The sequence below is a fragment of the Pteropus alecto genome, unplaced genomic scaffold, assembly GCF_000325575.1.
Source record: "Pteropus alecto unplaced genomic scaffold, ASM32557v1 scaffold189, whole genome shotgun sequence".
In the NCBI taxonomy this organism is placed as follows: Eukaryota; Metazoa; Chordata; class Mammalia; order Chiroptera; family Pteropodidae; genus Pteropus; species Pteropus alecto.
In genome coordinates, this window is record NW_006442117.1 from 4,071,992 (window position 1) to 4,089,643 (window position 17,652).

Here is a 17,652-nt window from a genome sequence, read left to right on the forward strand (position 1 = left end):
TGCACATGTGCGCCTGCGTAATGGTAGTTGAGCTGTCCGTAGAAGTAACTGACGTCCCGTTGTTTTGGGACCCGCCAATCTAATTTTCTTACATTTGGAATGGAATTAATAAATTTCCCAATTGAGTCAGTTGGCTATTTAATAAAAGATAAGTTTAGTGTATTTGTCTAGGTGATTTCCTCGGCCAAGTATGTCTGTGTCATACACGTCTGCTAGTGTGGCCTGTCGCTGTGTTTCTCTGTGTGTATGTGTATTTGTGTGTATGTGTGTGAATATATATTGATGTATATGCATATGTGTATGCGTGCATGTGTGTATTTGTGTGCTTGCATGTGCACGTGTAGATGTGCGTATATGTACGGTGGATGTGTGCGTGTCTATATTGGTGTTTGCTTGTGTGTCTGTGTGTGTGAAAGGAGCTTAGGGGGTGGCCTCTGTCCTGCCAGCTCTTCTCCCTCCGACGCATTAGCCATTCCCGTGTGTCTCGTTTCTGCACATGCACCTTTTGTTGGGATGCGTGGCATCCAGGCCCTTCGTGCCCCCGCCTGCGCGTCCACCCTGGGCTGCAGCAGTGACCGTTCTCAGAGGCAGACGTTGCTGCCACTTCCTGCATGTGTTCCTGAAGAACTGGCCTGTCTTCGTGCTCAAGATGTCTGAGGACCCTTTCTTCAGCCTCTTTGGTCCTTTGGTCCTTTATGTTTTCATCGGCTCCTGCTTAGCTCTGCGTTCCTCAGTCAGGTTCCTGAGCCAGGCACATGGGGGAGGGGACAGGTGTGGGCCCTGCTTTGGTGAAGCTCACAGTCCAGGGGAAATAAGACACTTATTGATTCATTTCTTTTAAAATGTTTCACTGCTAATTACATTAAGTAATCTGAAAAAGTAGAATGGATTACTAGAAGACAGAACATTTCGACTGGGCTGCTCCCAGGGAGGTGAGGGGAGGCCTCTCTGAGTTGAGGTCACTGCTGAGCTGGCGCTCAGCTGGTGTGGGGAGCGAGCGGGAAGAGTGTTCTGGGAGCTTCTCACTCCGAGCACGTGGCACCGCAAGGTTTGGAAGCAGGACAAGGACATGTGGCCGCAGCTGAATGAGCTGAGGAGAGAGGGTGAGGCAAGCATAGGGCAGGTCACACAGAATTCAGCTGTTTTCTAAAACCACTCAGATTATGGATTTTGAGTTTTAGACTAAGTTGAATTAAAGTGACTGCAGAATGTTAGTTAGCAGGAGAATTTTATTCTAAAAATCTCTGTGTAGCTGCTGTGAGGAAAACAGACGAGGAAAGGGAGGGTGGCCCGGTGCCCACTGAGTCGGCAGGCTGTCACGCGCGCACAGATCCGAGGGGACAGTGCTTCCACTAGCGTGGGGCGAAGGAGACGGAGGATGTGGGGACAGACACCAGGGCTGCCTCAGAGCCAGCATCGACAGAAATGCGCCTTCTGTGGATGGTGACACGCAGAGTTTTAAAGTCCTTTTTAACACTGCCTTGTATTTATATCACAGTTGGTACTAAGTGTATTTAGAGGTTTTCCTAAACGGGCAGAGCAGCCTAGTGGGCATGTTTATACCAACTTACTGTATTAGTTAAAAAGCCTTTGGGCTTTGTGTAGGAGAATACCCAGCTAGCCATTTAGTGAATAAGCAGCAAAACCACTTAATTACATGTGAAGTCCGGAGGCAGACAGTTCTAGAATTGGTATAGTAGCTCAGTGTGATGTCATCAGAAACACAGATCTTAATATCCTTCTGTGACCTTCAGTCTTTGGTTCCCGTCCTAAGGTGTGTTACCTTGTCTTCCTGCAGTGATTGTGTCCTGATCCAGTAACACTCATTTTGAGAAGAGGGTGTTTTAGTCACCTGTTCTTAATGATGGAAAACTTTTCTCAGAAGACCCCGGGCAGACTTCTCCTTATATATCTCATTGACTGGTGCAGTGAGTGTCCACCAATGGGACCTGCATCTGTCATTTCGGCTTAGGCAAATTCTGTTCCATTCCCTGGGGCTTCCTGCACAAAGGCCGGGTTCTGTTCGCAAGGGAGAAGGATTGACTGCTAGGCATCTCTGCTGCTGATTTTGATATCCATTAACTATGTCAAGGTGCAGGAATTAAAGTTAGTGTCTTCTGAATTGTCTTAGATGTGCCTGCTGCTCCAGTACCTCTGTGACTGCCAGGTCCGGCACCGGATAGAAGCCATCGTGGCCTTTTCGGATAACTTCGTAGCTAAGCTCCAAGACAACCAGCGCTTCCGATACAATGAAGTTATGCAAGCCTTGAACATGTCGGCTGCACTCACAGCCAGGAAAACGAGGGAATTTAGGTCACCACCTCAAGAACAGGTACAAGAATGTGTTGAAAATTATTCCTTTTTACTTTGAGTTTTGTCATTGCACGGTTATATCATAAATTCCCGAAGAGCGAGGGGTCCTGCTGCACACCGGGCTCTGGGCCCAGGGGCCATTGCTGGAGAGAGAAGTCGCTGCCACCTGAAGCTGTGAGAACTGGTGACGTTTCGCTGGGTGACACGTGTGGCAGTGGGGGGCGGAGACCTTCCTCTCAAAGGGCCTGTGTGGACTTGCCGCCTGGATGCACTTGCTCTGAGCTCCAGCCCCAGGGACACGCAGGGAGGTGCTGACCGTGGGCTTCAGGGCGAAGGTTGGAGGGGCCACTGGCCCCCGGTCACAGGTGCAGGCAGAAGCCATTGTTCCTAACCCTCCTGCAGACACAGGTGCCATCATCCTGGGTAACACAGGTCGCTCTGCCCAGGGGATTCCCTGAGGCCCCACCTCTCCCAGGAGGTAGGCCCCCCAAGCCGCTTCAGTGACTTGTTCTAATAGGCTGCTGGTGCCTGCTGAGAACTTTCATAAAATCTCTCAAAGGCTCACAAATCCCAAAGAAACAGCATCTGGCCTCGGTGTTCCCTGAACCTCTTGCTGAGCAGCCCCAAGTCCTGCAGTAGTTGCAGCAAACCTCTATTTCTGACTTGGTCCCTCAAAACACCTATAAGCCCAGCACGGGTGCCAATCACATGTGAATTGCTTGGTGACCTTTACCAGGTGGCCCTGGAGGTGCACAGGCTGCAGTTGAACTTGGCCTGCAGCTAGACCCATCCCAGGTCTGTGCCAAGGGGCCCAGAGCACACCTACTACATAAGGCTACTCTACTAAGACCGGGAGACTTAGGAGCCCTACCTAATACATAGAAACAGACACAGGGAGGCAGCCAAAATGGGGGGACAGGAAGGATGTCCCACATGAAATAACAACAAAGCTCCAGAAAAGGAATTCACCAAAATGGAGACAAGCTATATACCAGATGCAGGGTTCAAAACACTTTATAAAGATGCTCAGTGAACTTAGGGTAAGAGTACATGAATATATGAACTCAGTGAGAACTTTAACAAAAAGATAAAAAACATAAAAATGGAGATGAAATACCTACTAGGAAGCCAGTAAGAAATGAAGACTATAATATTTGAGCTGAAGGGTACATTAGAGGGAATCAACAGAGTTAATGAAATGGAGGATTGAGTCAGCGGCATAGAGGACGGGGTAGGAGAGGGCACCCAAACAGAACAGCAACAAAAAGAAAGAATCCAAAAAAAGTGAAGATAATTTAAGAAGCCTCTGGGGCAACATGAAGCATAACAACATTCATATCATAGGGGCACCAGAAGGAGAAGAGAGAGAGCAAGGAATTGAAAACTTATTTGAAGAAATAATGATGGAAAACTTCCTTAACCTGGTGAGGGAAATAAATATACAACCCCAGGAAGTTCAGAGGACCCCAAACAAGGTGAACCCGAAGAGGCCCATGCCAAGACACATCATAATTCAAAGGCCAAAGGTTAAATTCAATGAAAGAATCTTAAAAGCAGCAAGAGAAAAGCAGTTAGTCACATTCAAGGGGATGGCCATAAGACTGTCAACTGACTTCTCAACGGAAACTTTGCAGGCCAGAAGGCACAAAATATTCAAAGTGATGAAAACCCAGGACTTACAACCAAGATTACTCTACTCAGCACAGCTATCATTTAGAGTCGAAGGACAGATGAAGAGCTTCCCAGACAAGAAAAAGCCAAAGGAGTTCATCACCATGAAGCCAGTATTACAGGAAATGTCGGAGAGGCTTCTTTAAGAAGAGAGAAAATACGTATCAAAAGCCTAAAGAATGGCAACAACTACATATCTGTCAATGAGTACTTCAAATGAAAGAGAATTAAATGCTCCAATCAAACGATACGGTGGCCAAGAGAGTCATTTCAGATTCAAAGACACACATGGACTGAAAGTAAAGGGATGGAAAACGATATTTCATAATGGACTTAGAGGGTACTGTGCTGAGAGGAGTAAGTCAGATAAAGACAAATGCCATATTATTTCATATACGTATGGAATCTAACGAACAAAATAAATAAACAAAAAACAGAAACAAACATAGATAACAGAACATTTTGAGGGTTACCAGGTGGGAGGAGGATTGGGTGGGTCGGTGAATAGTGGGAAAGGGGTTAAGAAATACAAATTGATAGTTACAAAATAGTCATGGAGGTATAAAGTATAGCATAAGGAATATAGCCAAAAGCATTTTAATAACTATGCACGGCGTCAGAGGGGCACTGGATTTATTGGGGTGGTTATTTTGTGAGTTACATAGGTGTCTTATCACTATATATGTTGTACACCTGAAACTAATATAGTACTGTGTACCAACTATAACTGAAAAATAAAAAATGTTATTAATTAAAAAAGCTCAACAAATGTAAAATAATTGGATTTTTTCATGCACAATGTTTTTTTCCTGACCACAGTGGGATCAAATTAGAAATGAACAACGGAAAGATAACAGAAAAATCTTCCAAAATGAAGAAACTAAACAATGCACTTCTAAATAATCAATGATTTGAGGAGAACATCTCAGAGGAAATTTAAAAATACAATGAACTGAAAGAAAAATACATTAAACTGGTTAAAGAAATGCCGAGAGGGAAATACTTAGGTTTAAAAAGAGAAAAATACTAAAATTAATGATCTAAGCTGCCATCATAAGAATTTAGGAAGGAAAGAGCAGAATAAACCCAAAGCAGCCAGAAAGAAGGCAGTAACAGCTCTCGAGGCAGACAGAAACCAGTGGACCTGAAAACAGCACAATTGAAAAAGAATGAATCCCAAAGTTGGTTATTTTAAAATGTTATTAAAATTGACAAACCTCTAAAAAACTGACAAAGGAAAAAAGAGAGAAGACACAAATTACCAATATCAGGAATGAAATGAGATATCACTGCAGACCTGGCAGACAGCTAAGGGGTCATATGGGAATATACATATGTACGCATACGCACACTGTTTATGTGTTTGCACACTGTATGATTTCATTCATATAACGTTCTTCACATGACAGTAATACATAGGTGAAGAGCAGTTTAGTGGTTGACAGGAGCAGGGATGAGGTGCAGGCAGGCGGGAAGTGGGTGTGAATATCAGAGGGTAGCAGGAAGGTCCTTGGGGTGATGGAATTGTTCTATGTTTTGACTGTATCAGTGTTGGTATTCTGGTTGTGATGCTGTACTGCTGTTTTGCAAGATGCTACCTTTGGGAGAAACTGGGGAAGGGTACATAGGGTCTCATCGCATTGTTTCTTACAATATTATATGCATCTACAAGTTTTTTTTTTTTTCAAAATAAAAGGTAAACAAATTCACATAAAAAACTCAAGAAAGAAAACCTAAAGTTGTTTCCTAAAGGAAAATTATGGAACAGCAACAGACCTTTGTTTTCTTCATAAATGTAAAATTATTGTGTCTAAAATTAAAATAAGTGGAAGAAAGTTTCTTGCAGTTTGTTTAATTGAACTATTAACAAAAGATAGTTATCTATTATATTGCTTTTTTATTTTATTTAGATTTTTATTTCTTTATTGCTGTATCCTTCTCAATGGTTTAAAGAACTTCTCAAAACAAGTTCTTTAAGTCAGTCAATAGAATGTAGAAATTAGATGGAAATGGAAGTGTAGGAGACACAAAATAAAATAATTTTTAATTTTAGATCTTAGTTGATTTAAGAACTCTGCATATACGAGGGTCTAATATCTTGTGGAATCGAGAGAGGAAGCGAATCCCATAACTGTTTTGCATCATGTTAAGCTTTGAATGATTTGATTTATTTTGTGGTCTCAGTTGGGTTGAGTGACAGATAGTGCTTTTTCTTCCGTTGGGGACCAGTTTCTGAGCACACACAAACAGGCTTTGAACATCTTTGATTTTCACGATCTTTGCTATGTCGTTCCTGAGTCCACTTTTCTCTCATTCTCATGCTCATTCTTCCTTTTTCTCGTTCCAAATTTTCAGATCAATATGCTTCTCAATTTTAAGGATGACAAAAGCGAATGTCCGTGTCCTGAAGAAATCCGGGACCAACTCTTGGATTTTCACGAAGACCTGATGGCACATTGTGGTAAGGTCTTCTCGACCTGCAGCTCTTACTGTAAATGCATGTCCTGGCGTAAAGTAAGTATGTGTGTAAACAAGTTCTCCAGCAGCACGACGCCGGGGAATCCTTACGGTAAAGCGGTTAACTGACCTTGGTGGGGAGTCGGGGGCTGGCGGTGCGGGGATCAGCAAGGCATTTGGACCAGCGTTCTCCCTCTCCCTTCCCTCTAAAAAAATGGCGGGGCGTGGGCAGGGCAGTGGGGAACTGTAACCAGGTGCATTGGGCAGAGAGGTCAGTGTTGGGTTGATGTAAAGAAATTTGGTCCCAAACAGTTGTCTTTAAACTGACGGCAGGGCCACCTTTTAAGACTGGCCGAGGAAATCGGGCATTGAATTACATGTCAGTAGCCCAGGTCTATGAAGGGAATTCGCCCCTCCTCTTGTTCTAAGAACTTTTAAGATGGAATTAACGACGTGTTCTGGGCGGGGCTCGACTGCCTTCGTGCAGTGGTGTGGGCGAAGTCTGTGTTCCAGGGAGGGAGAAGGGACTCGCCACTTCCTAAGTGACATGTGTAGCAACAGTGGTATTGTTTTTAATAAAGAGAATAAAAGCATTGCCTTGCACATTAACTCAGTTTATGCACGAAGAACCACTCAGTGACTGCCAGAAAGTTATGATGTACACACACAATACACACACACATACACAGACTATATATGCACATTATATTTCTTTACACTATATACATACACAGAACACATGTGTATATAGTGTAAATAAGGGGGCACTCTAAAATGGTAGTTATTAAAATGCTTTTGGCTATATTCCTTATGCTTCAGACATAAAGCGTTCCCTCGTTCAAGATACCTAATCATGCCTGTTCTCCCTGTCTCTCAAGTCATTAAAATACTGCTGGCATTTATGGAGGTGAGTAAGGGGGACAAAGGCTTTTGGGCAAGCAGAACTACAGGCCTCGGCATATGGCACCCAGTCAAAGATGCCTGGCCAGCCAAGTAGCAGAATCGATCCCGACTCCTGAGAGAGTCTTTTGCTCTGCGTTCAGTTTTGTATTTGGTGCTGACTGCCGAGGCCCCCGAACTCACAGGCACAGAGGAGAAAGAGAAAGGAGGAAGAGAGGCCAGTGAGTGAGTCTTAGCTGTGGGCGCTGTGGCAAGCTCGCTTACTCAGCGTTGTCTGATATTTTAGACTTGGCGGCATTGCTTTCAACTATTAATGGAAAAGGTTGCAAAGCTTGAGAATTGTTTTTCCTAAATGTACTTAAATTTTTTCTTTTCCTTTCTTTTTCCTCTTTGCTTTGTTCACACTAGGAATTGAGCTGGGCGAGGACGGGTCTCTGGATGGAAACAGCGATTTGACAATTAAAGGACGCCTGCTGTCCCTGGTAGAAAAGGTGACATACCTGAAGAAGAAACAAACTGAAAAGCCAGTTGAGCGTGACGCCAGGAAGTCCTGTAAGCAGAGTGAAAGGGCACGACAAAGTGATTCAACTGCTAAGACTTATTTATTCTTTGAACTACTGTATACTATATTACATGAGCCAGTGAGAGAACTGAGTTTGCAACTTCCAAGATTCAGATTCTTAAGTAGGTGCCTGGAGCCTCCAGAAGTAGCAGCAGCAGCAAAGTGTATTTGCAGGAACAGGTGAAGAGACAGCGGCATCGTAAGGGTGGGCGGGCTGCCTAAAGCACAGAAAGTTTTGGTTTTGGTTTGGAGATTCTCAAGATAAAGTAAAAGAGAAAAATTTAGCCTTCATACCTAAATATCATGCAGTTGACTTTGATATATTCTTGCATCAAGTTAACCTTTTCTTAAAGTTCACATAGATATTGTCTGTAACTACATTTTGGTTCTGAAACACCTTCTAAAGTATTAGGTGTTTCTGGCTCATCCACTGCCTGTTTAACTGAAGCGCAATAGCTGATAACCCTTGGAACCAAGTGAGCACATGGGCAGTGAGGCTCAGATGCACATGCTCGTCCAGAAGGGTTGGAAGGAGGTCTTGGCGATCCACTTACTTGCTACCCCTCAGACTCCATTCATTCTCAGATGCAGTGCGTGATCCATTTACTCGCTACCTCACCCCTCAGACTCCATTCATTCTCAGATGCAGTGCTGGTTTATTAACAGCTTTTACTGAAAGAAAAAATAATAATAAACTCACGAAAAAAACTTTTTTTCATTAACTTATAGTGGAAATGCTTTATTCATATAATTGCTTCTAAATTTATTCTTTAGCATCAAGTTTGATTCAGGACTACTTCAAAATCAGAATTTAGCATTTCTTATAATCGTTTTTTGTTATCAAGTTTATGATTTTCACCTATTAAAAATAACAGCATGGTTTTGAGATATGTGGAAGTATTTTATCTGAATTTTGTAGTTGGTTAAAATTGGTAGTTTTTGTTTTTCCTTAAATAATGTATAGACTAAAGCAGTTTAAAGAGCTTCTTTTCAAAATCAGCCAGTGTATTGATGATAAAAATTAAGTACCTCGCTGTGTTTGAATTGGTTACATCAACCCTACTTAGCTTTGATAATTGTAGTATTTATTTTCAGAGGTTAGGAATTTCTGTTGCTTTTAAATGTACTGAATTATACATTACACAGCAAGTGATCCTCTATATATGGAATGACTTTTTCTTTAATATAGCTTCACAATCAAATCTCTTCGAAGAGATTTTAAGTGACAGTTGGGGATCCAGATTTAAGTAGAAATATAATTACACGAGGTCTCTATTGCAAACGACTCAGATGAGGAGACGGTTGGGTAAACAGCTCCTTGAATGCCCATGACTGAGGATGCATAGCACTGTTTACATTATAAGGATATATGATGTCAGATCTTCTGAGAGGAAAATAAAGGAACAAGAAAATGAAAGTAAAAGTAATGGGACCACTCGTACTGATCGCCCCATCGATTGCCAGCAGTAATTTTAAAAAGTGGCTGCAATTTTGAAAAAACTAAAATTCTCTAATTATAAAAAAGGTTCTTAAGGAAGAGTTGGTGTATTTTCGTTCTTACATGACTATAACTCATCTTTATTGATGTGTGTGTGTACATATAAATAAGTGAAATTTATTTTATTCAGTGAATATTCCTAAAAATCCTGGTACAAGCGTAGATGCAAATTTGGGGTTATACAATGTGCAATTGAATTGTCTTCTCTTATTGTTTCCTTTTTAAAAAACACCAATAATGACTCTGCAGCCACCCTTCAGCAGCTGATCTCTGACACCATGGTTCGATGGGCTCAAGAGTCTGTCATTGAAGACCCTGAGCTGGTGAGGGCCATGTTCGTGTTGCTCCATCGACAGTATGATGGCATTGGGGGTCTGATCCGGGCCCTGCCAAAAACCTACACTATAAACAGTGTTTCTGTGGAGGACACCATCAACCTGCTGGCATCTCTCGGTCAGATCCGTTCTCTGCTGAGTGTGAGGATGGGCAAAGAAGAAGAGAAGCTTATGATCCGTGGATTAGGGTAAATTATTTCATTATTACAGCTTTTTGTCTTGTGTATGTCTCCTTTCTAATTGTTTATTTCACTACTAGCACAGTAGGTGCATTAATACAAATACATTGTCTAGATTAGATGATTGTTAAATTAGATTGTTGTTTTTCTAGAGTTTATATTTTAAAACTAAATAAGAAAGTTGCTCAGTTATTACATGACTTATTTTACAACCAGATGCTAAGATGGCTATGATACACAACGAATATCTTAGAGTTTGTTTTTTTATTAATTTCTCAAATACATATAATCATATATAAACACACAGGTTAATAAAAATTCACTGAAATCCATGGGAGGATAAATACTTCCCAGCAGGAAGTAATAAGGAAGTTTGTATCTACTGGGCCTTGAAAAAAGAATGGGGAAAAACGCCTCTTCCAGAATTTAGCACCATGTGTTGTGTTTCATGTGGATTTGGGGATCAGTGTTTATACCTTATGCATAATCTAAGGATCCCCAAGGTAAGAAAACAATAAAAATTGTCTTGGAGGTGTGCTTTCTCAACTCAAGTTACTTTACAATTTTGCAAGAAAAACCTATACACTACCAAAGATTATCCCACAATCAAAAATTGCAAAGCACATAAGGAAACAATTCATCATAAATAAGGGTATGCAGGTACAGTAAATAGTGGAGTTAGAACACTTCTCCCAAGAACTTCAGGTAACAGAATGCAGAAAGTGAGCATAAAGTTACTGTATACAAAGGAATGAATCTAATTTCCAAATATAATATATGCAGAGTCCAAGAAGATTTGAAAAAAAACCAAATAGAACTTCTAGAAATGAAAAATATGACAATTGACTTTAAAAACAATGAACTACAGATAAGGTATAGCCAAAGAGAAAATAAATAGGATCATAAATCTGTGTAAGTGACTCATTAATGCAGCACTGAGTGATAAAGAAATACAAAAGACAAGTTAAGAGACCGGAGGGATAGTATAAGAAGGTCCAGCATATGTGGAGTAGGATTTCTAGAAAAAAATAATAATAATTATGAACTAGAGAATGGGAATATTTAAAGAGCTGTTGGCGTCAGTTTTTTAGAATCGATGAATTCACAGATTGATAAAGCACCAGTAGTTCCGCATCTACAGCTGGATAAATGTAGAGAAACTGAATAAAACTAGTGACAAGTAGACTATTTTAAAAGAAATAGAGAAAGAATGGGTCAAGGTGGCACAGAAGGTAGACACTGTGCCCGCTTTGTCTCACAACCACACCAGAATTATAACGAAACTACAGAGCAGCCATCACTGGGAATCATCTGAGGTGTGGCTGAACAGAAGTCCTACAACTGGAGACATGCAGAAGAGGCCACCTCAAGACTGATAGGAGGGATGGAGATGTGAAACAGCCTGGTCCCCACAACCGCGTGTGGCAATTGAGGAGCGAGAGGGCTGCCTTGGCTGCAGAGCCTTCTCCTCCCCGCTGCAGAGGAGCGAGTGGTCACAGTCCCACACTGGGCTCCCCAGCCCAGGGTTCCAGACCGGGAATAAGAGTCCCCACAACCTCTGGCTGTGAAAACCAGTGGAGATGAAGGCTAAGTGAAACAAAGGGCTGTAGGAGCCCCGGGCGTTCCTCTTAAAGAACCCACATGTGGACTTACTGCTGACGGACTCATTTCTCTGAGCTCCACTGCTTGGGCAGCAGCTCGAAGGGCCCCTGGGACATGAGGAGGAACTGAGTTCTCTGGCTTCAGGGCAAGGGCTAGAGGGGTGGCGTCTCTTGGACAGAAGTACTGACAGAATCCATTGTCTCTTTGTTGAGCCCTCCCCTATCCTGGCATGCAGATGCAGGTGGTACCATATGTGAGCCTCCATCAGTATAGCTAACACAGGTCGCCCTGCCCTTGTGATTCTCTGAGATCCTGTCCTCGAAACATGTGGGCCCACCTAAACCACTTCAGTGGCTTTTCCATACATATGGCTGGTCTCGGCTCATGCTGTGGACTTTCCTAAAGTCTCTCAAAGGTTTGCAAAACCAATAAGCAGCGTTTGACCTCAGCGTACCTTGTACCTCTTGCTGAGCTACCCCAAACCTCATACTAGCAGCAGCCAGCCTGAGTTCCTGGTTTGGCCTTTCAAGGCACCTCTAAGCCCTGCATGGGTGGCAGCCATCTGTGGATTGCTTGGTGACTCTTACCAGGCGACCCTAGAAGTACACAGGCTGTGGCTGAACTTGGCCTGCCATAGGGCTCCTCCCAGGAGGCCCTTGGGCTGGCACACCCAGCGGCCTGCTTCGAATGGCACCAGAGCTAGAATACCAGTCAGGGATGCACTTGAAGAGGACACACCCGAAGGGAAGGCTGGGTAGGCACCAGAGCCCTGCCAAAGCGAATCCTGCTCCATAGGGTCAGCCCCTTGCTGACCAGTCCTCACAACCAATCCTCTCAAGGGTCATTCCCTTCCACCGATGTGAGCAACCAAGGCTCAACTACAATAGAAGGGCACACACACAACCCACACAAGAGACACACCTTGAGCACCTTGCTCAGGTGGCCAGGAAGACTGTGCCCATGGGCCACCTACTACATAGAGCCACTCTACTAAGACTGGGAGACTTAGGAGCCCTACCTAATACATAGAAACAGACACAGGGAGGCAGTCAAAATCAGGAGATAAAGAAACATGTCCCACATGAAAGAACAGAACAAAGCTCCAGAAAAAGAACTAAACAAAATGGAGACAAACAATCTACCTGATACAGAATACAATATCTGAGATGAAGGAAGAGTGCATTCGAGGGAATGAACAGATTGGATGAAGCAGAGGATGGAATCAATGATTTAAAGGATGGGGAGGGTTTAGCAGAGGACACCCAATCACAATAGCAACAAGAAGAAAGAATCCAAAAAAATGAGAATTTTAGGAGGTTCTGGGACAACATCAAGCATAACAACATTTGCATCATAGGGGTACCAGAAGGAGAATTGAGAGAGTAAGAAATTGAAAACTTATTTGAAGAAATAATGATTGGAAACTTCTCTAACCCAATGAATAAAATAGATATGCAACTCCAGGAAGTTCAGAGAGGCCCAAACAAGATGAACTCAGAGAGGCCCACACCGAGACACATCATAATTCAAAGGCCAAATGTTAAATATGAGGAGAGAATCCTGCAAGGAGCAAGAGAAAAGCAATTAGTTACATACAAAGAAGCTCCCTTAAGTCTGTCAGCTGATGTCTCAATGGAAACTTTACAGGCCAGAAGGGCTTGGCACAAAATATTCAAAGTGATGAAAAGCAAGGACCTACAACCAAGAATACTCTACCCAGCAAAGCTATCATTTAGAATCGAAGGACACTTAAAGAGCTTCCCGGACAAAAAAGCTAAAGGAGTTCAACACCACCAAGCCAGTGTTACGGGAAGTGTTGGAGGGACTTCTTTAAAAAGAAGAAAAAAATATATACCAAAAGTCTAAATAAAGAATGGCAGTAACTACATATCTATCAATGAGTACTTCAAATGAAAAAGAATAGATGCTCTAATCAAAAGATAGGGTGGCTGAATGGATAAGAAAACAAGACTCTCACATATGCTGCCTCACTTCAGGTTAAAAGACACACACAGACTAAAAGTAAAGGGATGGAAAAGGATATTTCATGACGGACCTAGAGGGTATTATACTGAGTGAAGTAAGTCAGACAGAGAAAGACAAATGCCATATGATTTCATATACATCTGGAATCTGAAGAACAAAATAATAATAAAAACTAACAAACTCATAGATATAGAGAACATTTTTAGGGTTATCAGATGGGAGTGGGATTTGGAGGGGTCGGTGAAAAGGGGGGATGAGATTAAGAAGTACAAATTGGTAGTTGCAAAATAGTCATGAAGCTATAAAGTATAGCATAAGGAATATAGCCAGTAATATTGTAATAACTACGTATGTCAGATGAGTACTAGATTTATTGGAGTGATCACTTTGTGATTTATATAGATGTCTAATCACTATGTTGTACACTTGAAATTAATACAATATTATATGCCAACTATAATTGAAAAAAGAAACATTTTATTAAAAAATAGAAAAGCTAGAACATTTGCAAAGAAGCAATGTTTAGAATTCTCAGTAGCAGAGCTAGAGGTCATAACTCAGTGAAACACTACATTCAAAGTTCTAACAGAAAGTAAACATCAATTTAGAATGTGTTTCCCAATTGAGAGTTCAACACAGTGAGCTTGTGCTTTGTGTAGATTTGGAGATTAGAATTTAAATCCCGTATTCCAGAGTGAGGGCAAAATAAAGATATTTGAGAATATTTACTTACAGTCTTTCATTGAAAGACCTTCCATGGCTGTACATGTGAGAAAAGAAAATGGAATTCAGAAATAAGCAAAAGTTTTAGTGAGTATATCACTGGTGCATATATGCATAAATTTAAGCAATTGTTAAGAAGCTTGCATAACTTGAAGATATGAAAATAAGAGGGAATTCATATACTAGGGGAAAATAAAAGCTTAAATTAAGCTATATGATGTTTATAAGAAAACTACCTGAACATAAGGATGTAGAAATCTGGAATGTAGGATGTCGAACTGATGTAAAAGACAAATATTCAGCCAAAAAATAAAGTTACTCTACTTATATAAATACCAGGTAAAAGGGAGATAATGAAGATGATTACTGATGGGTAAAACAGAATGCAGGAAACGGGAGGATTAAAGAAACCTAAAGCTGTTTTTTGGGGGAAAAAATGAAATATAGAATGATCATTTTTTTTTCTTTGACAAAACTAAAAAATAATTGTGAGGGGACAAAAAATATAGTAATATTCAGATTGTGTGATGTCATTTATGTACATTTTAAATCATAAAACAATATTGTTTTACGAGGCCTATTAAGTATTTGAAATCATAAAAATAGACTAGAAGGCTATATTCCAAAATCGTTATAATGCTTGCACACTAAAAATAAAAAATAAATATACTAACTGGGCAAAGAGGGAGCACAGAAAAGCCAGAACGACAAAAGAAAATTTTATGGCCTTTATTTATAATTGTATGAGTATGAGTCTGTTTGTGAATACTAGTTAGATATAACCTGAGCAGGCATTCCATAATAAGTCATCGTAACTAACCAATGAAAAAGGGAGAATTCAAGAGAGCACCTTTTTTTCTCTGATGAATCTGGAACAGTCACGTGTGCCATTAATGTGGAAATGATGCATATTTCTATACAAAAGAAGGTTGAAAATGTTTGGATATACATTAAATTAGGAATGATAAGTGTCCAAAACTGTATTTCAAATTAGTGAATATTTACATATTGAATGCATTTCTTGTAATTGAAAAGAATATGCAGCTTGTATACTATTTTTGGTAGGCTATCAGTATTTTTGATGAAAACTTAATTGTGTTTATTAACTTTTGTGGTTTAACTATGGTTGCTAATAATTATTTCCAAAAGATTTATTAGAGTCTCAGATAAATTTTTATTTAAATTTTGCTCTGACCTTTGCACTATTCTCCATACCTATGTTGTTCTTTCTAGGGATATCATGAATAACAAAGTGTTTTACCAGCACCCTAATCTCATGAGGGCACTGGGCATGCACGAGACAGTGATGGAGGTCATGGTGAATGTCCTCGGAGGTGGGGAGTCCAAGGTAAAGGACAACATTTGATTCTCGAGATGCCATTTATTACAACACCCTAGAGCACACCTATTGCATATTCTTAATAAAAATTTCTTAAATCCTCTTAGAAGGACTGTTTTTTGTTTTGTTTTTTTAATGCCTATAGCACCTGGTCTGCTTAGCTTCCGAGATCAGACGAGATCGGACACGTTCGGGGTGGCACAGCCGTAGACAAAAGGACTGTTTTCAAAGACACCTGTTGAAAGAAAAAAGCAAATCTAACAGATTGAGAGTTGGATATGCTATTAGTGTTTTTTTAAATTTTTTTTGTTGAGCATTTTTATCTTATGCTGTGTAATTTGCTATACCCTAAGTTACTCTCATTTAGGGAATGGTTAGAAACTTAAAAGTGAATACTGTACTAGTTTTTTGAATTATAAATCAGTTTCCGTCACATTAGAGGTTGATAACACAAACATCCCTCAGACCCAGCCGTCCCCTTCGAGTCAGACGACAGTTGGTCCCATTACATTCCTGATGCAGACCGAGGTTCGAGGATGGTGCTTAGAAGTGTTTGTTATGAGGCTCTAAGGTGAATTGTTCAGGGCTTAAAAATTTTTTTCAAGTTCTTTTAAACCAAATGAATAGAGTATAATATAAAAATAACTTCATATAAATCGGTATAATTTCACAACCTCTGATTTGCAAAATATATTTCAAAATTTTTTGAAGTTTTATGATATATTTTTCAAAATATGGAAATGATCCCATAATTCTCATGTTCAGTCTATCAGTTAGATAGACTTGTAAAGATATTTGTAAAATTTTCTGTTAAGGAAGGACTCTAGGGATCAGCCGGGTATTTAGAACCAGGTTTGGCTCTCAAGGGAGATGTGTTTGGTGGGGCCTGGCTTCAGGTCAGGGTGCTGTCACAGCAAAGGCATGTGCAGATCAGGGAGGCTGTGAATCCCTGAAATCTTAATAACACAACGGTAACAGTAACGACAGCGCTGATGAGGTACCCAGTTATGTGGTTCCAAATAAACTGGGTGTTTGTTAGGAATACTGTCTCACCCCACTTTCTTACCTAAAGTGAGTCTTATTATCCATCTTGTTCCAGATTTGCAGAACAGAGTAGTGAGATCGCATAATTTGCCAAGGAAGCACAGCTAACAGCCATAGGCGGGACCACAACCGAGTCAGGTGGATTCCTAAAACAGGCTCAGGCCACCTGCAGCTTTAGGGCTGTAGATTAATTCCAGAATAAGCCATTGGTTTCAAAATTAGTGCCAGGCTTGATCTGTGGCTCAAGGCCTGAGTGAGTCCAGGTTTGGAAATGCAAAGACCTTCAGTGTCTGCATCTCGGCAGACACGAGCACACATGGGTGGACGATGTGATTGGGACCCCAGCCTCTGAACCCACTGTTATAGAGATAATTCCCTTTTACAGCTAACCGATGCTCTTTCTGTAGGAGATCACTTTTCCCAAGATGGTGGCCAACTGTTGCCGTTTTCTCTGTTACTTCTGTCGGATAAGCCGGCAGAATCAGAAAGCCATGTTTGACCATCTCAGTTATTTATTGGAAAACAGTAGTGTTGGTCTCGGTAAGTAAATGTTTGATGTTTATTTAATCTTTACGATAAAAAGAATGTACTTATTACAATGCAATGTAAATTCATTTAGATTAGTGCAATATTTGTTGCGCTTAGAAATTAAATTTTAAGTGAAAGTGTGTTTTTACATGGAATTCGTAGTCGGGGCACAATCCAGGTTTTGTTTCCTCTTTGTTTGGATGAACAGCCTCGCCAGCTATGAGAGGTTCAACGCCGCTGGATGTGGCAGCAGCCTCGGTGATGGATAACAATGAACTGGCCTTAGCTTTGCGTGAGCCCGACCTGGAAAAGGTAAGCCACATTCCTGCCCGTGTTTGTATGTGTGTTTGTAGTTGTTTCTCAAGGTTATTTAAACATAATGTGCTTATATTATTACAATTACGTATTTTATATATTATAAATGTTATACATAATTACATATTATATTACATATGATATGTTATATGCTTCTCCACTTCCCTAAGTTCCTCCTATTCTCTCCACTGCTTTATTTT

The 17,652-nt window shown here is 40.9% G+C and overlaps 1 protein-coding gene across 1 annotated transcript in view; it reads left to right on the plus strand.

The window, feature by feature from the left end:
- Positions 1 to 17,652, plus strand: part of RYR2 (ryanodine receptor 2) — a 561,319-nt gene that overhangs the window by 379,375 nt on the left and 164,292 nt on the right. Inside the window, 7 exon segments of the mRNA XM_025039067.1 lie at positions 2,132 to 2,332; positions 6,340 to 6,445; positions 7,750 to 7,893; positions 9,651 to 9,924; positions 15,460 to 15,574; positions 17,017 to 17,149; positions 17,346 to 17,449. Of these exon segments, the coding sequence (XP_024894835.1) occupies positions 2,132 to 2,332; positions 6,340 to 6,445; positions 7,750 to 7,893; positions 9,651 to 9,924; positions 15,460 to 15,574; positions 17,017 to 17,149; positions 17,346 to 17,449 (1,077 nt within the window).